Source organism: Zootermopsis nevadensis, unplaced genomic scaffold (assembly GCF_977971745.1).
Source record: "Zootermopsis nevadensis isolate Lab colony 2312 unplaced genomic scaffold, Znev_1.0 Znev_ptg000021l, whole genome shotgun sequence".
In the NCBI taxonomy this organism is placed as follows: Eukaryota; Metazoa; Arthropoda; class Insecta; order Blattodea; family Termopsidae; genus Zootermopsis; species Zootermopsis nevadensis.
Window position 1 is genome coordinate 20,370,041 of NW_028259153.1, and position 22,064 is coordinate 20,392,104.

Genomic DNA, 22,064 nt, shown 5'->3' on the forward strand with positions numbered 1-22,064 from the left:
GGTACATGAGTGAACATCATGGCAAATAAATTTGTTTTTCTTGATTTCAGCTTCCACCTCCTGCTTCAAATTAAATCCTGGAAACATGAATAATAAATGTACACTACACTATACTTTATTACTTTACAATAAATTGATCCTACAAGCAACTCATAAGACTAATGTAAAAATAACAAACAAAGTAAAACTCTTACCTCCAGTCACATAATTCTAAAAACCTTTTGCATCTCATCACATATCCATCTCAATATAAGTCATAATTCCTTAGCGCTTGGTACAAAGGGCATAAGTAAAAACACACTGGGTAACTTTAAACCCTTCTTACTGGATTCATGAAATCCTCTCAGGCAATCGGCCATGCCAAATGGTAAAGACGTGGTGACACTTCAGGAACCATTTGACACAGCTGATGGCCCAAAATTATTTCCTTATTTCAGTTCACAGTTACAGTTTCATACCACACCCTTCTTACCGAGCATAAAGAATAAATAAAAACAAACTTTGTGACACAAATTCTCAATACATGCACACTGGAGCAGCAAAATATAATGTGGCGTATTTGCCACCAACCAAATGTCTCTATAGTCGGCCATTAAAAAGGAAGTTTTAACTGATTAAGAGTTATTTGTACAAATAATGCAGTCATACAACATACACTATGCATTTCACACATTTTGACAGTGTTTTGGGGGGAAAGAGGAACCACAATTAATTAATACATGATAAAAATTCATAGACAATTTGGGTTTAGTCACAAAACTGACCAAGGAGTCTCACACTGGATTGTGCAGTCCGCAATGCATGGTTCATACAGGTATAATACTTTGAGTCCTTTGCACCATGTAGCACTTCATACAAATATTCTTTTTTATTCAGATTCCAACAGCTCTCATTACATTTATTTGTAAACCAGTAATAAACAGATTTCCACTAATAATGCTAAAACGTATGGAAACAAGGTACACATCTTTAGATATGGAAATAGAATATGCAAGATATGATGTCAAAAATAGTTCTTTGCTGTCCCAATGACGTGCTCAGCAAAGCAGGAACCAGGCACGCTGATATAAGCAAATACATACCATTCCAATGACACGCAGTACGAGGAAGATCATGAAGATGGCGAAAAGAAACAATATAAAAGCAAACATATGAAACGGCTCAATAAAGAGCGATAAACCACAACCATCCATTAGTTTTGATAACATCTTTAAAAATATTTATAGGCCATATGCATGAAGCTCAACTCCATTATTTTGAAGGCTCATTTAATTGTAAGTTAATATTAAAAGCAAAATCTTATTGTAAATTTAAAGATGGCAAAATCTGATGTAATGTAAATTGACATAGATCTATAATAAAATAAGATTATATTTACCGACATAGAACAAACCAAGATGCTCGTATAAATCGAGTCAACTACCTGCGCCTGTAAACAACAGCAGCTACATTATACATTCAAACACAAACAAGTGTATCTTATATTAAGAACTATAGTTAAAAAGGGTATAGAATTTTATATGCATTTCACACATGTATATGAATAAATGTGCATGTGTGTGTGTGTGTGTGTATTTCTATATCATATTTCATCTTTTATATCTTTTTGCACGATATGATACAGAATAACAACACAATTATAAATTTACATTCACTCTTCTTCTGCACAACGCAGATTTACCAGTCAGAGCATAAGAGCATTGCTCATCTCCAGCTCCAGATTGTGTGGATCTACCTCCACCTCCCCCTACACACCTTCATGGCTTCATACTTATGACATAACAGAAAACTGTATTCTTTATATCATTTATAAGCGAAGCAGAAATTCCATAATGCCATACAAAAAACTAATAAAGTGAACTAGTACCCGAGCCAGCATGAAACAACAATCTTTTCTTTTTGCCTTCTAGAAGTAACTGTGACCTTCAGGGATTTGTGGTACTAGAATAAACGTACTTATTACGCAGACCTATTTCATTTGCCATACAAACTTCCATCAAATTGCTAAGCCCAAAGTACCTGACATCCACAGTCCGTCCGTGAGCTTCTTTATAACAATATCTTGACTCAATAATTGATTCATTTCAGGAAATAAAAAACCACAAAACATATTTAATTATGAAAGTAACAAAGAATAACAAGAGCATGTTATTCAGAAATTCATTATATACTGCTGACAAATGTACTATGATAAATGACTACAGAACGCATTAATTATATCTGGCAAGTATTATGACAGTACAGAACCCAATCTACTTTTAATAATTCAATGTTTCCTCTTCACAAACATAATGACAGAACATGAATAAAATACGTGTTATTCTTACCCAAACAGAATAATCCATTCCAAAATATACACGTGTATTAAGAGGACTGTGGCCTGGATTGACGTTCCAAATTGAACAGGCTGGGAGACTGAAGCAGGGAAGCAACGTACATGTGCGTCAGCTGCGGAAGAGAGCCAGCCTGTCTACCAGAGACCTGGACACAAGCATTCCTCAGTAGAGGAGAATGCGTTTTTCAACCTGCTTGCGACAGATGGGACACTCAGACATGCGGTCACCACACATCTGACACGTGCCATGTCCGCAGAGGAAGATCATGTTCTTGAGCCGGTCCAGACATACAGGGCACATGGTCTGTTCCTTAATGTCTTGCAGCTGCTGCTGCAATTTCTGTATGTCCGAGTTGGACGTGTCCCGACTTCCGTTGTTCATCAGCGCACCAGTCAGACATACAGGTTCTACTGGAACTCCACCTGTCAGTCGTCATAACAAACGATTGAATACTGGCATATCGAGCAGTTCAGCCATACCCAATCTAATGGAGGCCGGTTTATGGTAATCACCAACATCTTAACCCATTCCAGTCAGAAATATTAAAATTATTTAATCTATTTGTCAGATGTCCCTTGCATTTTATATCATTTTGCTTGTACTGATACATCAACTCTGGGATTAGGTTTTCACAGTGCCTCATACACTGTATAAACAATGCATGAAAAATAAAACACAGATGCCATGTACGCTAGTATAAGACACAAATGTGATGTCCAACATCTTACCTAGGGGCCCAACAATATCTTCCTCATTATCAGCCTGAACATCTGATATGTTCCCAATTCCACCACAGCAAACCACAAAAGGCACCATGTGATCAATCTGCGCACGGCACTGAACACATTTCTTCATGAGAGCAGCACAGCCATCACATGCACACATGTGTCCACAAGGTTTGAAGAGCACTGAAGCCTTCTTATCAGAACACACCACACACTCTTCAATCTAAGGAAAAAGAGCCATATTTTGAGTTTGAACGCAAAGAGATAAGCTGAGTTTTACTAAATCTGAATTCCGGTCCTATTTTTTATGTTTCACACTTTAGTTATTGTCTTCCTAACCTTTCACACCAACCAAACTACATATGCCGTGTATCATCCGTACTTGACGTCACTCCGCATCTACCCCTGGAAATGAAGGCAGGGGTAGGTCTCTGAGTGCTGGAACATTACTTCACAGTGAAGTAGCTTCACCTACTTTCTTATGGCAAAGTTCATTATAACATACAACAGCCCTGAGTTCCTATCCGAATGTGAAGATGTGTTATTTCTGTACGTGAAAATCATCTAGAAGTCTCACATCTTCATTAGTTGTTACTCACCGAGGGAAGCGACTACTATCACATCTTCATTTCTGAATTAGTGCTCTCCAAAGTAACAAAGTCTACGCGCAGTGTAGCTAAAAAGACGGGCGTTCTGTTTGTTCCGAGACACAGCGAAGAATCGTCAGCATTAGTAACGGGTTTTAACTTTTGTGACTACAATATTTATTTTATACTGAGTATGACGGATTTAAGACTGATAAAGGACCTTCTAATTAACAATAATTTTAGAAAACTACAGGCTGGTTTTCATTTCTTTGTGGGTTATACATTTCCCACTTCTGGTATTACATTGTGTTTGCAATATCCATCCGTAAACAAAGTTTATTAAAGTACATTTGCAGGTTGATGAGTCATACATTACCTTAACTCTGCCCACAACAGGTTCCCGGCACACTAGACACTTCTTGACGCGGGGAGAACATACCGAACAGCAAGCCACATGTCCGCACGGTTTGAACAGTGTGTCTCGCTTGAGATCAGAGCACACCAAGCACTCATCTAGTGTAACGCCATCTTCCCCACCTGGGCCATCTGCCCGCCGTGGCTCAATCTGGTCACTGAAACGAAGGCCTAATTGAGTGAGCAAAAGTTCTTAATCACCTTGTTTGCGACAGTAGAATCGAAGAATTCTGAGTGCCGTGTCACAAGAAACCTATTTAACTTCAAACTTTTTTGATGAACAAACGTAAATGTCATATCTATGAAGATATTGTGCCAAAGGGCACACTAAATTACATAGCTTTAATTTATACTTTAATATTAAGAACTACAACTAACACAAAACATAGGAAATAAAGCCTTTGGAAGTTCTGTTCAATACTGAGGAGTAATTCTGTTTTGGGACATTCCTTCGACTTCAAAATTTCCAAGGTCGTTCACTCACGTGTCTTTGTCCTTGTGACATTTGGCAAGGGCCTTGCACAGGTTGGGGTCAGGACACAGATCCAGTGGTGTCTGCCCCTTCTTGTTCTTGATGCCAAGATCAGCCCCGTTCCCAGCTAAGAAGCAGGCAATTGACGCTGAAGACTTTTTGTCCGCACCCTGGCTGCCCAGTCCCATTAACAGCTGTAACAACAACATTTACTATGTGACGATGAAACACTGCAACCAACACAGCTAGTTCAGCTATTATGAACAGCAAAGAACATGCAATACTGCGTGAGTGCCACTGCAGACAAGAAGCAACAAGTCCGACATTCAATAACACGCAAGCTGAGAAATTAATACAGAAATATCAGTGTCTAACAGACTGACACACGATGTACTTCACTTTCAGGCCCAAAACAATGAAAGTAGGAACTTTAGTAAACGCAGAACAAAAATGCGGATTTGCTAAATATCATATCAACTGATATCACCTACAGCAGTTTAGAAAACTTAAAAATCATGTTTCAAAGACACTGTGTTACGAACCTTCCCAACATCCTGCACATCCTGCAGCTGTCGTAACTGAGATAAAGTGTGGTGTCGCAGTGCTTCATGCAGCGGAGTGTCTCCATCCTTATCTGGGATGTTAAGATTTGACCCCTCACGTACCAGTAGCTGCAATAGAACACAATGCCGATTGCTGCCATAGTACGAACATCTGACAACCTGCACATGGCAAAGAACCATTCATTGTGGCAGAAACGAAATGTTACTTCCAAAACTCTGATCATGTTAATTTCAATTTCAGTTCTTAAATTTGTGTTTCAACTTCTTCCTTGACAATTTGACGTACTGAACCACCAGGGCTCAAGAGTTCAAACACTGGGACGCCTCACTTACTCGCACTATCTGCGTGTGCTGGCGCTCCACTGCCAAGTGAAGGGCAGTTTGAAGGTTCACATTCTGCAGGTCCATGTTGGCCTGCCCCTGGTGCACGAGCAGTTCTGCCACCTCCACATGGTTGTTGAGGGCCGCCAGGTGGAGGGCTGTGTAGCCATCATCCTTCTTCTCATCCACAATCCACGGTCGAGGCAGCTTCATGAGCAGAATCCGCATGGCACTGCAAAACAGAAATTTCAAGCAAACTCAATTTTATATCATATAATTTTATATATAAGAGGTCTAATGAAATCAAATCAACTTTAATGGCAGGTATGAAGCTGTTCAGTAACTATAACCACTAAGAATTTTTATTAGCTGATTAATTCTTAAAGTATATATTGTTGCAACAAAATTTTGTAAACCGAGAGTCCAAAATTTTGCTTCATATGTTGCAAATGTCTGAACATTCTGCCTTTGGCTTTTAACCGCAGGGCTTGCCTTGGCGATTGCAACTCTGACGACCGGTCTCGTGCTGCCTCCCTGGAAATCAGTGGCAGATCAAGTGTTCTTATTATATCTTTTGAATTAAGTTAGTAAAATAAGTTGCTCAATATTAATTGCGCCAAAGTATGATTAGTAACTGACCAGCTGACAAAATGTTTTCTCCTTCAGGCACGAAATAGTGAAATTATTATTTATTGTGGTGTAACATTGGGTTCCACAGCCCTCGCAAATGCTTGAAGCACATCGAATCACTTGCCAAAAGTGTACAATGTGAATGCGAGAATGTGCACATACTCTGCTATTTTCATCCTACTTCTTGTAGTCAGTTTAAAGGCATTTTAAATTAATTCTGGGGCAGTATAAGGGTACACCAGGCCAAATTGGAGTAGGTAGCAGTCTACAAACCCTGCAAATGTGGCCTAAGCAAGACCTACACATCTCGTGCTTAACATCGACAAATTAAGGTGTCTGCAGCGAGACGCGAGGAAACATTCAAAGGACCAACGCAACTTTCCACGACCCTCACATAGACAGAGGACAATGAAAACGCAACGAACAGAGTTTTCAGACTACGCTGACCAATTCCAATCGCAACATCCACGGCAATTCTCAGATGTCACATTTTGGCGAAATGGCTGGGCAGGTAACGCGATGCTGTGTGCGATAATTCGGCTAGTCATCTCTGTACGCATTTCTTCCCTCGTTAACCGATTACGGCGGCTCCTACTAAATGGATGAAAGAAGCTCTTTGCGTTCCACTTGGCTTGCGGCCATACTAGGGCAGTCAGAATGGATGCTCTCTCTCTCTCTCTGTGCATGGATCGGAAACGCCCAGCGCAGGAAGAGGAAGACACCCAACCATTTAAACGACAAAGAAACAGTTTCATATGCACGGACCTCGCCCATGTATTCCGAAAGACCTGTGATCGAAGCCTGAAACGGCACCGAGTTTAATAGCTCTGGGTGAACTAATATTTCATTAAACACTTCTCAGCTTCCAGGAATGGAGAACTGTGGGTAAACAAACAACAGACCGGGATGGCCCCAGGAAGTGCAGCTAATTCTAGCAAAGAGACTTGAAGAACTTCTTTTCCTGCGAAATGTCAAGATTCCACCCCACTTCACGAAGAGTTCCCACTGACCAAAACCAAAGTTCTCGCAGCCCTGACCGTCGAAGTTCTGCCGCACGTCTCCCCCTCCCCCGCAAATCAAATATTAGGTTAGGTCGTCACCTCGAGGACAAGACGGACGGGGCATGCAGCACGCATGGGAAAACTATCGGCAGATGAAAGAATTAGAGGCCTAGGACGTGAGGGTGGACTGTATTGGATTTATCTGGCTCAGGACAGGGACCAGTGGCGGGCACTTAACTGAACGGCATCGTTATGGTTCAATCACTTGCCAAGTCTGAATAGGAGAGTCGTCACGTGACAAGAGTCCCAGAGGAATGTGAAACTCTGCAACCCGCAATTCACCTTCCGGCTCTCACTTGTGATGACTGACCGCTGGTTGCATCGGTGTGACGTGCGAAAGAGGCGTTGGGTGGGGGGAGGGAGGGGGGGGGGGTGTTCGCTGAAACTCGGAACGAACCAAGTTACTTACGACCATTTTAGCGTCGCAGCTCGTGTGTCGCGAGGCAAGACTATTTTCTGAGCTCGCTGTGGTATTTTGAGACTTGCCTCACGGGGGTACATTCACATTAAATACAAGCGGAACACATCTCGTGATCACAGTACGGCATCGCCGTCTTAAACGCACGGAGTGCGTTTCTAAGTTAACCGGATCATCCTCGTGATAAGACAATCATGCCTTTGCATTGTAATTTTGTAAGGACGGGAAAGACTCCGATTAACCTCGCGCCGCGGGCGGGAGAAGAGCGGCCTGGCGGACATCTTGCAAGACAGCTCGGTCTAAATATGGAAGAGGAACGTTTAACGACCTGGTCGGATTGTCTTGCTCGCTAGTGGAAGCTCCGGGAGTCAGGCAACACATTCAACAGACCTGTAAGTTTGGATGCGGCTCTGAAGGTGAAAGTGCGAGTTTCGAGAGGCGCCCAGGGACCACGCAACGCCCTGGCTACCAAGCCCAAGGCTCGACGAAATGACTCCCAGAATCTAGACCAAGCACATCCACCACGAAAACGCGATGAAATTCTACGGAGTTAAAAGAGAGCGGGAGAGAGGAAAATTGTAGCAGACTGTCAGTCAGTTGGTCAGCGAGTGAATCAGTAATTCCATGAATCATTCATCCAGTCGGCGAGGGCCCTATCCTCGCCTGTCCCCCGGCCAAGGCAACAAAATAAAACACATTTCGTCAGCCCCGGCAACGTCGCTCGCGCAGATGTCCTCCGAACCGCTCGGCCACGTTTTCTACGCATTTTAGATGGAAATATGATTGCTAACTTCGCGGCTGAAGATGGAGGCAGTATTTTCCTCTTAAGCACTGCGATGCAATCATTGACTTTCCGACCCTTGTGAGAGGAACGGCTGAAGGATGCAGCCTCACGAGTCTTAATACTAATAACCGGCCCTACCCTTGCTTACATCTTATCAGCGAACTGTCCCAGAAGTTGACGCATTAACACAGAATTACTTTCAAATTACATCAAGACTCGTGGACCATTCTTGTGCAAAATCGCACACCATTGGTCTAGTACCACAGCGGAATGTACGAGGGCGAGTCGAGGCTTTGCCTTTTAAATTAATAAATAAATAAATACACACATTAAACGAATTCTGGCTGCTCTCAATACATCTTCAAAGACACGCGCCGACTCTCGGTAGAACTTCTCTTAATTACCTAGTTCACATTCTATTTTACTCCTTCTTTACCAAAGTAATAAATCAGCGTTTAATGTTCGGAAAAATTGTCATTACGCATAATTGAATTTCAAGGCCCTGATATGATCTTTGTGACCTCTCAGAAAGGACAAATGAATATTATTCTGCGAGGCCTACGGAGGTGATGACGACAAACCGTGAAAAAGCAAAGTGGAAACGGACGAGCCAATGGTTAGCGTCGTGACCGACTATTTAACAGGTTCCTGGTTCGATCCCAGTGGTGGAGACTAATAAAGCTGTAACGAGAATCAGTCACCTGGAGTACAGCCAATTCCAGAAACGTCGCGTGTATCAAACACGTGCTTTGACAAATCGGCAACTATCAGCGTATTTGCGGGTTTCATAAAATTCTCAAATCAAACAGCGATTATTTCTTCAAAGAACTGCAATACTCCAACCAATTCGTCTCTGCATTGGAGACACTCGTTTTCTTTGCGGTACGGACTGAGTTTGTAGATTACGTAGATGCTACTGGGCCTCAGAGGGTCGGCAACACTGCAGCGTGCGAGTATCGTCTTCGCCGTCCTAGGCAGAATTATTCTTTGCAATAAACAGTTTTGGCCCACGAAAATGAAGAAACGGCCTAAATAACTTCCGACACTCCTTGGTAGTACCTGAACCCGGTCAGCTGGCTGCCCAACTGTTTTTTTGTTTGTTTGTTGGTTGGTTCAGTAAAGAAACAGAACGGAAACTTGGCACGTCGGAAGAGGACGAGCAGCCGCACGTCATCTCGATCAGTTGTTACGTTCCACACGCTGCACATCACAGACATATGTCACGCGGGGGGCGGGGGGGGGCTGCTGCTGAAGAGGGGAACAAACATCATACATATCTCCCGCCAACCATTTTTTCTCCCGTTCTTGGAAGTTCAAAGTCACATGTGTTTCGCTGCATGGGATGATGCTACATGGCGGGGAACAGTTGTTAACGGGTTGATGGAAGGGGGGGGGTGGAGGGGCGAGGGGAAACACTTCCCCCTGACCCACACAGAGAGCAATGAGCAGCATCATTGCTGGTACAAGTGTGTTAGCAGTTTAACAAGTTGCGCTTCGTGGTAGCGGCGACTACTTCAGTACAGCACCTGGGTTCTCGGTCTGGCAGCGAGCGACACAAGGTAGGAGGAATGGACACCCCTGGCCCCGGGCTGTGATAACAGCTTTTGATAGATAGCGACGGAGAGCATCGGTTGGACACCCCTCCAGCACCAACCAGTAAACGCGTTATTACCATCACGACCGCTCTCCTCTGCACTCCGCCCTCAAAGAATCCTGAGGACGGACGTTCAGAGTCGGAGTAGCCTAGCCGGCTCACTGTGACTGGACTGACTTCAAGTGAGTTGTGTGACTTGTGAAAGTGTTGCTGCTAGTCGTAACTGCATCGCTCAGTCACGAATTAAAATCAAACGGCCCTTGTGTAACGAATATTTGCACTGGACATTAAAATTATCGCGGGAGTTACGAACCCCACTTGTGGGAAGCCTATCTCAGATCCTTACTCACGTGATCACGCGCGCTTAAATCAGCGGCAATTTTGAGTTATATAACGCGACAGAGTCGGGATACTGAACAAATTTCATCACGTATTTCTGGATCAAATGCTAACTGTAGCTTCAAGAAACGTAGAGTAGCGTAGTGTAAGCGCTGTCTCCCTCAGAGTCACACAAATAGCGAGTGAACGCGGCACCACAGTTTCCAAGGCCCCCCCTCGCCCCTCACAAACTTGCAAGCGCATTCATTTCCGGCCCCCACAAGACAGACAGACGTAGCAATATTCTTCTTGTGCGCCCGAATTCTCTGACAGCAGCGTGCTATGGCGCTGGGGAAGCAGATTACAAACGCAGGCAGACGCACGCCAGGGTGCGACGACTGAAAACGTCTCATAGTCCCTTGTTGCGTGGCGTGGCTCAATACAGTTGGCAATGTCAAAATTTCTTTTTACCTCCACGGAACAGGAAGTGAGACGCCTGTACCGGCCTCAACATCTCAGGTACTCCCGCGCGTTGATTGCGTTTTGAACTCTGGTTGTGGCCTCAGCCATTTTATCCCTGCACGTTTCTCCTCTGTTTCACTAGTGGAAGCTTTGATTAACATCTCCAATGACTTTAAATGTCTGCTGCTTCTTCTCATTACGAAATGTCTGTAGATTATTCCACTTATTTAATGAGTAATGCACGTATAATTCTGTAAGAGACAACACAAGATGATGCCAGATCACAAAGACTCCACTGAACAATTAATTTCTGACCAGAATGAGTCTGGAAATCTGGCCCATTCTCAAATTTAGATTAAAAAAAACATTGCGACACATCAAATGTTCTCGCGACTTACAAAAGACGGGAATCCGGCAGAAATTGAGAACTGTCTGCTTCTTGTACGCGAAGCACGAACGACGTTCACTTGTTCTGATGGGTTATGACGTCACTATCTGGGTGGTAGAAGAACGAAGTTACATTAGCACCGCACAGACACGGAGCTCGTCTGACTTGCTACATCACACAGTTGAATTCCAGCACACACGAGGGACGCGATGTTATTCAAATGACATCTTTTCAAGCGCTCCATCCAGATGCGTTCTCATTTGAAATGGAGAAATGTCTCAAAACACGAGCAGACAGACAGAGTTCCGATTCTAACCTCAAATCACAGTCGCGTTTCTGCTGGAAGTTCGTAAGTAAACCGAAGAAATTACGCCAGAAAGACAATCCGGCGACAGCACCTCAAAAAGCTGAGCGTGGGCCCTCTCGCACGATGGGGAGCCCTTTTCATTACGCCCGTCCGCATTTTTCATCTTCGAAATCAACGAACGGATTTCCGTTCAACTCGGCAGCGACGACACTTAACTCGTAACTGTGTGGCGCGTGATCGTATATTTGGACAACCAGCAAATGCACACCCAGGTCATCTCGTGGGAGTGGTCGATAGGAGGGCGATGTAGGATGCAGAAAAATGCGTACAAACTATTCGTACACTTCATGGAAAGAGGCTACTCGAGAGACAGAGAAACAGATGCAAGCATAGCATTAAAATGGATGTTATAATAAAAACTGGTTGTGAAAATGTGAGCTCGTCAGTGGTGGATTTCCGTGAACATTGAAATTCTTGGCGAACCTCACAACGCTCAAGGCTTTTACGTTTAACACGTGTGCCCCCACAACCCGCCCGAAGGTGCAGCCAGTCGAATTTAAATTACCCTGTAATTTCGGTAAACGACCTTGAACGGTATCGGAGAAGAAAACATGTCTCCGAACTGCGACTACACCCGCTTCGTCGAGAAGGCGTATGGGGGTCGTGGAAGGGCCAAATAAATTCCATGAAGCAGAGTCCCCCACCCCCACAGAAGCGCGGCTCAGAGCGGCGTATCCATCGTCACACTGGGTCTAATCAATATTAATGAGCACAGTTGCTCTCTTTCGTGATGAGTCAGTGCTGTTTGTGATGCCAGGCGCCCTCCACTTCCTCCCAGCACGCACCACGCACGGTCAGCGCGTCGAACACCTCGTGGGCAAAAGTTTAGGACGTCGTCATTCGCCTGTTTTATCCATCCATCCTGAGTCGACGATTGAGAAAATTTCGTTTCAGTCCAATGTTCCTTCAGTGGCCGAATTTTGCACTTCATTAAACACAAAATTAATAAGAGAATAGGAATGGCTGTCCTTAACGAGAGAGAGAGAAGCATTTGTATCAGAAGTCACTTTCCATAACTTCGAACTTTACAATAAATCGATCAAATTTGATTTCATTTCTTAACCCCACGAGCCCTGCCCTTAAGAGACCACTTCAGTGGCTTCCCTTTGTCACGACGAATAGCAAGAACATGGTTTGCGTATTTTACAATTTGAAATTAGCTTCTGCTTCTGAGTAACCATGACAACAGGAGGCAAAACTGATTCGCAAACACAAATTAGGCAGTGGCTTTCGGAGTTTCTGTGAGGGGGACAACATCCGGTCGCCTGCAATCCCCCTACACAGATGGCGGGTTGAGGGTGGGTGATGTCCGACTAAGAAGATTCCCACGCGAATTCCTCCGAAGGCCGAGATGTGGTGACGGACAGCCCAGCTTCAAATTTCCCAACTGGACCGTCCGTAACATCAAACTGCAGAGGGAACGTGGAGAATCGAATGAGCTGTACGTTCCGGCCGGCTTTATTTCCCGCACAACACTCGGTGGATAAGAGGGCGGGTCATGCGGGCGACAGGGGACTGGGTCGTTTGCCCGCCGTGCATCGTACAGAAAGCAGAACGGCCTGGTGTGTCCTCAAAGAAAACGGTGTTGCAATTTGCGGTGCGGAGCTGTACAGAGATGGTTGCAGACAGAGGCGGTCTTGTTTCCTAATGACGTCATGACAGAAGGAGGGGGGGGGGGGCAGTTGACCCGCCAGCTGTTCGGTCCACAAGACAAGAACGGAACTACCACGCAGTGCCTGTAATCTTTCTTCAACTTTATCGCGCTGAAAGAATTGTTCCAAGGTTCGTAATCGGGCGTGCTTCGACGTTAAGCAGACAGGCCGCGGGGACTGTTAAGCAGGAAGCACGAACTCATGCGATAGACATTACACGTTTTCCAATAAAGAAAATCGAGGGGCAGCGATCGATTGATAATTTTGTCCACAAGCTACAGGCCCAAAATTACGAAGCGAGAAACATTAGCTTCCGTATATCGAAAGCAGGGGGTGGAAATTATCCTGAAACCGAGTTCTGGATGCAATAAATTCCCTCCCCGCCGTCCGGTGTCCTGTTGGTCCAACCAGAAGTTTTTCCTTTTTTTAAAATTACATTTATTACTGGATTATAGTGGTATAATAAATTACAAAAAAAAAACATTACTGGATATTTCCAGCGAATAAGAATGAATTTAAAAATTAAAACGGAATGTTTTAATTGTAAATTCCAATAGGTCTACATAATGGGACTTTTATATTACACGTTTTATACATGTCCGTTCCAGTCGTCGTCTGCGAAATAAACCAACATTTCGGGTACGACAAACGGACAGGACCGACCAAGTGACGTCACAAAACATTTCGATACCAAAAAAAATATACAAAAACGAAACATTTACGTATAAAAATAAACAAACAAATCAGGCGGTGGAGGTGAACTAGACGGCGTATCGATACCAGAGGGCAGCACCGCAGAGCCCAACACTAAAGCAACGCGTTCCTCACCAAGCCAGCTGAATCCAATGCAAAGCCCCGCTTAGCGTGTCTTAACGAACTGAGGAACATGATAACACACGTAAGGAATCAAAGTCGGCTTGTCAACATTCTGTTTCGACATGCTTCATCCACGAACCCAATTGTCAGTGCCCGGTGAGCCCTGTGGGGCACCGCGACTTCTAAATACTTCTGCGCCAAAAATACTTCAGCACGAATAACGCTGCATGAGCGCATTTTGTCCACTTGAACACCGCAGGAGCGCAGAGTTATTTATAATTCGTCCGAAGTACAAAACAAGAATCGTGCAGCCTCACTCGGTCCCTTGCGTAAAACGACAGAGCGCGTCAACTGAGAAGGGAGAAGGCGTTTCGGGGTTAAGAGTAACACTTCAACCAACTCCAGACACGAGGAGTGTCCTCACGAAGTTCGTAGTCACTTACTTAGACAAGAAAGTCCTGGTTTTATATAGAACCCTCCGGTTCATTACCGTGTCCACAAGAGCCCGCCACTCGTCCCTATCCTGAGCCAGACGAATCCAATCAGCATCCTATTTCCTTGCGATCTGTTTTAATATTACCCTGCCGTCTGCGCCCATGTCCCCCAGGTGGTACGCAAAATAACAATTACTGAAAGAAAACGTGGTCACGTTGTCTCTTGTGTCCCACGCCTAAATCCGCCACTGCGTCGGCAACTTCAGCGTGTTTTTCATTTTCCACGGGCGAGATAAAACAAAGCCGGAAACAGGGGTCTAAATTTAGGACAGAACTGCAGAGTGTGGCAGCCGAACGCGCTGGACCACATCGCACCAACGCGAAGGGACGATCCGACGTACCTGAGGGGCGCTCCGCCAAGATTTCTATAAATACGCGGGGCGAAGGAATTTAATGTACTTCGTGTTATTTAATAACCGCTGACTAGACGTACAACAGCCGTTGCCAACTCTGAGAAAATAAAAGTTACTTCTGGCCACTTTGTACATTCGCGACGCTCTTACTGAGACCTTCAGGGTGGCACCGGCGGTTTGACCACGATTGGTGGGGGGGGGGGGGATCATACAGAAGATTCCATGCGGGTGTGGCCTGGATTAATATGGCTCAGGACAAAATCCACCCGCGGGCTACTGTGAGCACAGCAACGAGACGACCCTTTTTTAATGATCAGCTCATGAACTAGGATGCTACAAAAACTGTCATTACAGGGTGGAAGGTGAGTTGGCTCCACAGCCGGTCAGGACACAACTGAGAAAAGATTAATCTGTGTTCCTCCTTGGAATCGAACCGCGATCATCCAGCTCGCTGGCAGTTACCCCGAAGGCCGAGCTGTCCCCGGATGAGAAATACAAATTACAGGGCAATCACATTAGAATATTTTAAACCCAGTTTAACATTCAGAAGCCGCTTGTCAACCGACAGCGGAAAGATAAGAATCAGGAATCAATCCTGACGTTACTCCAGAGGCCTTCATCTTTGTCTTGAGTGTGTGTGCGGGGAGGGGGAGGGCACCGAAGGCCACGGCCCGAACCACATGCGCGGGGGGGAAGGCTGTCTGTTTCCAGCAGATCAGACGGTTCGAGCAGATGTCTGCAGAGATCCAAACGACAGTAGCATCCACCCCCACCCGCAGCATCACCAGCTACAAACAAAACGAACCGAAGTGAAGCTCCGCGTCTAGCCTTGATTCGGTCCTGGGAGGCGTTAGCTTCTCGCCGACCGCCGTCCAAAGATACGCGAAGCTGAAATCAGTTCGGACAGCTATCACGCTGCCCTGCCCATCCATTCAGGACACCGTCCATCTCAAAACCGCGAACTTCGCTTCGAAACTTTGTCACGTCGAAACCTCGATAACAATCGATGCTGCCTCGCACAGATTCGCCAGGAACTAGACGACCATTCTACGCAAATCCACGTACGTCGATTGTCTGCATTCGACATTTTCCGTCGTCAGTTCACACTCACAACCGTAGAGACCAGAGCCCCGTTAGGAAACTCGACTTCTTCGTGGCTTTCCTCAGTCCCCCTATTTTCTATAATACTGTATCACGACTCTTTTCTTTACTACCGGGGAAAATTACATAATGGGTCGATCTATAAATTATTCACTTCAAATATCATTCGGAAGATCAAAACAAGGGCTATATGGGCGGGGCACGCAGAGCGCACGGGACAGATTCGTATATAATATTCTCGTCTAAGAATCAGAAGAGACGAGACGCCGGGTGTAGATGGATTTATCCGGCGGGCTTTCGTAAACAGAGCAAAGAACATTCTCAAAGAATCTGCTCCATGTGGGAAAATCTTGCTCAAATCGAGTCTGGAGAGATGCAGGGCGTTTGACGACATCATCCCAATTACTGACACTTCCTCCGCATATCATGTATCAAGCGTCAGAGTGTATTAGGGCCGATGGCGGTCGCGACCTCGCAGGGACGCCTTCCTCAGTTTTGCACCGGTCCGTGTGATCCAGACGCGGGCATGACGTTAACAGATATTCAGGACGGCTAACTTTACTCCCGAGACTCGCATCAGTTGAGTGTGTATTTTAAGAAATGAGACAAATTTGGCCGGTGTGTGGAAGCTATCGCCCTATGGCAGGAGTGAGCGAGGGGTAAAGTTATACCTCGACGACTAACCAATCCCGAGTGAGGGATCCATTTTTAGCATCCGAGGCCCCTCTCCTGACAGGGGGTACGGAACGTCTAGCAGCTCGGCTCGAGGCTTTCTTGTCTCCCCCAGAGCTGGAGGACCACGTCGTTGTCTGTGTCGGAGTCTTCAGCTTCCTACCAGCATCGTCATGAAGAAGACAGACAATACGAACTGGTAGCAGGGCCCTGATCTCGAACCTTGGCGAGGGCTGCCGAGATATATCGACTGTGACGCGAGTGAGTGACGGTGCGGCGAAACGTCGGGTTTTTTTCTTCTGTTATGTGATCTTCAAGCAGCGAAGTTGCGCGACACGTCGACGGGAAGCCTGGCGCAAGTTCCTTACTTCCTTACTTCTCATATTGCTTTTTGAAACTTATGGAATGTAAAGAAGTATGGAGCGAACGCGGGCAAGCAACGCACGCGAACGCTCCGACGTCTTGTCTGGCTGAAGAGACGCTGTCGTTCGCTAGCCCATCAGACGACGCAACGGGACAGTCTGATGCCGCAGAAAAGTGTGAGTCAGTGCTACCACAAACCTACCATAGACGAAAGCAATCCGAAAAAATTCCTTACTTCTGCTGTGTGGATCTACTTGAAACCTAACTTCTTTTTAATGGTAAGAATTTATGTAAAGAACGTGGGGGGGGGGGGTTATTTTGTTTCACAGCTATATAAAGGCGTAAAGTGTGATAAATAGCTTTTTTTTTAAAATCTCCGAACAGATTTCATGTTGTGGAGCGTTCGTCATCTTCAAGCGGTGGGAACCAGAAACGAGTTAACTTGTGAATGTCAGAAAACTGGTCACTTAAAACCAACGTTTCCAACTCGATTCACAAACATGGGGAGGGCGGTGTGCAACGAACAGCGTCAAGTTCTACCTCCCTTCAATTTCCACACGCGCAGTTACTCCGAGCAGACGCAGTGAGAGTAACGAGCAAAGAGAGTCTCTGATAAGATCGGGCAGAGAACGCGTAGCGTCCTAGGCAATCCAAACAAATCCAGCAAGTAATGTCTCTGTGGTTAAGAAACATGGCCAGGGCTTGATCGGACGGGTGGGCCCCTAAACTGAGAAGCCTTTGCCGTTCGCGGTAAGAGTGATCGGGAAACGATCGAAATTTTGTACGATGTCACGGGCGAGTTGCTTTGTGCATTAAAGACAGAGCCGAATTCCGATCAGGCGTCGAGCTTCGACCGAAAAAGAACGACAGACAACGAACGCTTTCCGTTCCCTTTGCTACACGTTTCGACCCCAAATATCACGAAACATTTTGATCTATGGGATTCATTTGCGCACATAGCAGCGAGTAATCGTAAAACTTCTTTGGGACGAGAAATTTGAAACAGTTCCGTTTAAGCTTCAACCAAACGCAGAACCAGAATTAAATTCGGTCACAAGCTCTTGTTATAGACCCCCAATACTAAATTTAGTCCAAACTTGCTGAGAAATAAGCTCTGGGAAGAACTTGTGAGCGAGGCAGGAACTGTGCGATTTGGCCATCATTTCTTCTGTGGGTAATTTAAAGTTCTGTATTTTCGAACTGTGTTAAGTTCGCCACATAAACTCAAGGATTCGAACCTTCTCGACTTTTGCGATTTCTAAGAAACACACTATGCCCACAAAGAATGTATAGGAATGCCAGTTTTTTATAGCCTTGTAAAAAAATTACATCGGTCTCCAGTGGACCATCCACTTTGCGCCATCAAATCGAAGTACAATTAATATGCAGTGCGGTCGCCATATTGCATTAAACTGACAAAAAAATATTACCTTTGATAAAAGTTCTCAAGTTCAGGCACACGATATTTAGGGGCTCTGACCTCCGGTGGGGGTGGGGGGGGGGGGTTGCATAAAGACCAGTCAACTGGCTCAAAGGTTTGTTAACAAACTGAGGAGAGCGGACCCCAACACTTCCGATGCGGGGGACAAGGCCAGAACGGCGGACCGCTCGCAAGGCGCGGTGGCCGCGTCCATACATGGGCGGCGTCGCAGACCACCAGCGGACGCGTCTAGTACTGGTACGACCATTACACTGACTATTACGAGGTTTGATGATGTCAGAGGACTGAACCACGGCCCGGGCTGGAATGTGCCGAGTCAACAACCCCCCCCCCCCCACTCCACCCCACCTCTTCCTACTTCCCCAAATAAACTGAACCTGAAAACCAACAGACGTCAGCATGTGCCACAGAGTGACTCCATTCGAGGACTGGGGTTCTATCGGGTCGAGCTCTTTAAAAAAATCCGTGGTTTTCACGGGCACTTCAGAACACAGCTATTATGCCTATAAGCAATTCCACGGGCATAATCCTTCTAGGGAAAATAACGACAGTCATAAAAGCATCTGGTCTAGAAATTCTGCCCGAGGCCACGGCGTGCCGTGGTGACAGGGGACACACTCAACACGCTTTACGAAAACTGAATTTTACACTAAAAACAGCGCATTCGGGATTATTATTCACGATTGGTAACACTGATGCCAAGTTGCGTTTCTGGCTCCAGCACGGTTGCTATCACCACACGCTTACGAAAGGAATGCAAATTGATGTCTAGCAAAGAGACGTGAAGGCAGAAACGTCGAGCTTAATGTACCATGAGATCACCACTAAATTAGGCAGCAGGGGGGAGGGGATCATCAGCTCACGAGACGCGGTCCAATGCACGCACAACCACGGCCCGCCCGTGGGTTCCGGACCCCGACGTATCGAAACTGCTCACTCAGTGCGTCACCGATATTACAGAGAGCCTCGGACCGTGACGGAAAATGGGCAGAGGTTCGGCGGAGCTGGACTTTGAGAGGGAGGGAGTAAAGCATGAAGCACGCACGGACAAGACGAGAAATGCATACGCGATTTTAGTCGGGATACACGATGGAAAGTACCCGGCAGCCCTAAGCATAGACTCAGATCAGAACGGGGTCCAGTGGCGTACACTAGTGAATACGGTAGCAAAATATCGGGAACAGTAATTCGTGTAAATGTCTGTAAAAGCCGACTGACACTCAGCTGCTAAGTTCACGTGCAATGTGGTAATAACGGAGGCACCAGATCGCACTTGCAGCAAACCTTGAAATTCGACCGGCGCCACCTATCACAATGCAAATGGAATCGATGCAGTGCGCTCTATTTCCACGGGCTAGAAACGGCCTCTGCTCGATGCGAAACGATTTGCATATACAATTACCATAAGTCTTGCAACCAAAAGCACGCTGCGACGCAGCGAGGCAAGTGGGCGAGCGTCGCCGGATGTCAGCTGTCTTGGTGCATGCACTGCAAATGGGACGGATGGTCGAAAGTTAGCGGCACCCCGGACAACGGAAATTATCACCACCATTAATAATTAAAATAGAGCCGAGCTCTTGAGAACGCGGCAATCAACATTCGGGTTCCATAAACAAAGTTTCTAGAGTGGCTGGGCGACTATTAGCCTTTTCAACGAGAGAATTATTAATCTGAAGAACTTGCGGTTCTCACAAACGCGCGGGCTTCAGCAAACGGAGGGGAGCGCTGATGTTCCCTCGACACGAAATTGAGGCGGTGGGCAATTCCACAATTTGAAACACATTTTTTTTTTAAATTACGACATCACATTTAGTGACGGTTCAAATCTTAGCCAGGGGACCGGCAAAGCAGACTACGATTATCCGCGTTCTTCCCCAGTCCCTTCAAACAAGTTCAGGGAAACAGAACTTAACCGAAGTCGTGCGTTTCGAAGGTCACACGGGGAAACCATCATTCTGACAGACGCACGCCTTGGTCGCCAGACGGAACTGGAATTACGGCGAAGTGCGCACAACACAATTCTGCTACTGTCATGAGACGCGCGGGCTTCTGCCTCAAGCACTAATTACAGGGCGTGCCTCAGGAATCACACCTCCTCACCATCGACGATAAGAACAAATTGAACCCAATTAAACCTTCGTAGTTCGTGCACAACTCGGGTAGATGGCGCATATACGTCGCGGCAATATTTTACAGCCTCATACAAGATGGCAGTAGCTGCTAAATGATCCCGCGAGGAGATGAGCAGAGGTCGGGGGTCGGGCGGCGGGGGGAGATCGGCTGCAGCACTGCGCTATTCCCGGACCAGAGCGCTGGTAGACCGTCACCCCAACCGCTCAGAGACAAAAGCACCTCGTTTTTGGAAAACACCCTTCTATTGTAATAGAACTAACCCCTGCTCAATTCAGACTTGTTGTGACTGTGCGAGCTTATCGGACTGGTCCTCTATATGCCACTTCAACAAACACTGAATTATTATTACTTAATCGTTAAACTCAAGTGCAACGAAACAAAAGGACGTCAAATTCAGTTTATTTTCGCGTTTTTACAACCGTAACGCCACAGTTATAAATTCTGTATCGATCGCTTTATGCATGAAACCGTATAAGGTTGCCCAGCGACTGAACAGCCAAGGACGCGGGTAGTGTCGTTAATTTTATGACGATAAGACAGGACAGACGGATGCAAACTACTGAGGCGGAAGCCCCAACTCACTCCCCTCCCCCTTGCCACATTTAAGACCTGATAAGTCGGCCAAGTTCCTGAAACTTTGTCAGCCAGCTTTGATTGTGTCTCTGTATTTTGGAGGTACCTGCATTAAAGACGGACGTCGGGGTCTGAACCAACGGTCCGCGTGTCGCACTGTGGGCGACGACGGGCTGTCTGAGCGCGCTGAACAGAACCGAGAAGCAAGCCACATCGGTTGTTTCCAGAACGAAGTACGATTCACTCACTGGCATCGACGAAGACAATCAATTTCTGTACAGAACAGAACGCTTAAGGATTAATTTCTATACAACGTACTTCAAAAGTTCAAATGCTTACTGACGGCCACTTCATGAGCAAACCGAAACATATAAACAACAATTCATCCTTAAGTCACAACGGTCTTCAGAAATCTCTCAACAGTAAAATACATTAAAATGTTCTACTTGCGCCTATAACGTCGAGGATAGACAAACCCGCCACGCTCGGCTGTCGGAGAAGTTGCCGCACGATCACGGCGACGGTGAAATTTCTGTTATTCACATCGGTTGGAACTTTACAAAAGTAGAAGTTATTGGCAGAAATGAAAGTGAGGGGTAGATTACGTTATAACCTTTTTGTTTTCCGTACAGTCGCCAGAAAGGAAGAGTTAAAATACAACTAAACAGGTTTTAACAAAGCTAGTTTCAGCTGTAAACGGGCAGGTTCTTGGTCAGCTGGCCGACTATTGCCTTCTGCTTCATAAAGTTTAAGAGTTGGCTGAAAAGCTAGTCCACATTGACTGACTAGAAAAAATACGCGACTTCACGTCAACTGTAAGCATCTGAGGAACTTGCATCGAGCACATTAACGTTCTCTGTGAAGAACAACGTTTCAACGTTTTCTGCAACTGGGGAGGCGAACTTCTGTGGTGTTTAAAACAGACGGACGGTCTGCACTTGGTCTATATTCAGTCAGAGACATGGACAATTAACTTGCCGTCGTCCTTTCTTCAACCGACGACCAATCGCAAATGCCGAGGAACGC

The 22,064-nt window shown here is 45.8% G+C and overlaps 1 protein-coding gene across 2 annotated transcripts in view; it reads right to left on the reverse strand.

Annotated features, from left to right (window-relative positions):
- Positions 1 to 99: 99 nt before the first annotated feature.
- Positions 100 to 22,064, reverse strand: part of mib1 (E3 ubiquitin-protein ligase mind bomb 1) — a 183,186-nt gene continuing 161,221 nt past the window's right edge. For both annotated transcript variants that reach the window (XM_087352989.1, XM_087352988.1), the window contains exons 12-17: positions 5,431 to 5,650; positions 5,077 to 5,205; positions 4,547 to 4,728; positions 4,025 to 4,220; positions 3,065 to 3,284; positions 100 to 2,758 (exon numbers count right to left, since the gene is read on the reverse strand). In XM_087352989.1, the coding sequence (XP_087209115.1) occupies positions 2,499 to 2,758; positions 3,065 to 3,284; positions 4,025 to 4,220; positions 4,547 to 4,728; positions 5,077 to 5,205; positions 5,431 to 5,650 (1,207 nt within the window). In that variant the 3' untranslated portion in view covers positions 100 to 2,498. The remainder of the gene's footprint in view (positions 2,759 to 3,064; positions 3,285 to 4,024; positions 4,221 to 4,546; positions 4,729 to 5,076; positions 5,206 to 5,430; positions 5,651 to 22,064) is intronic.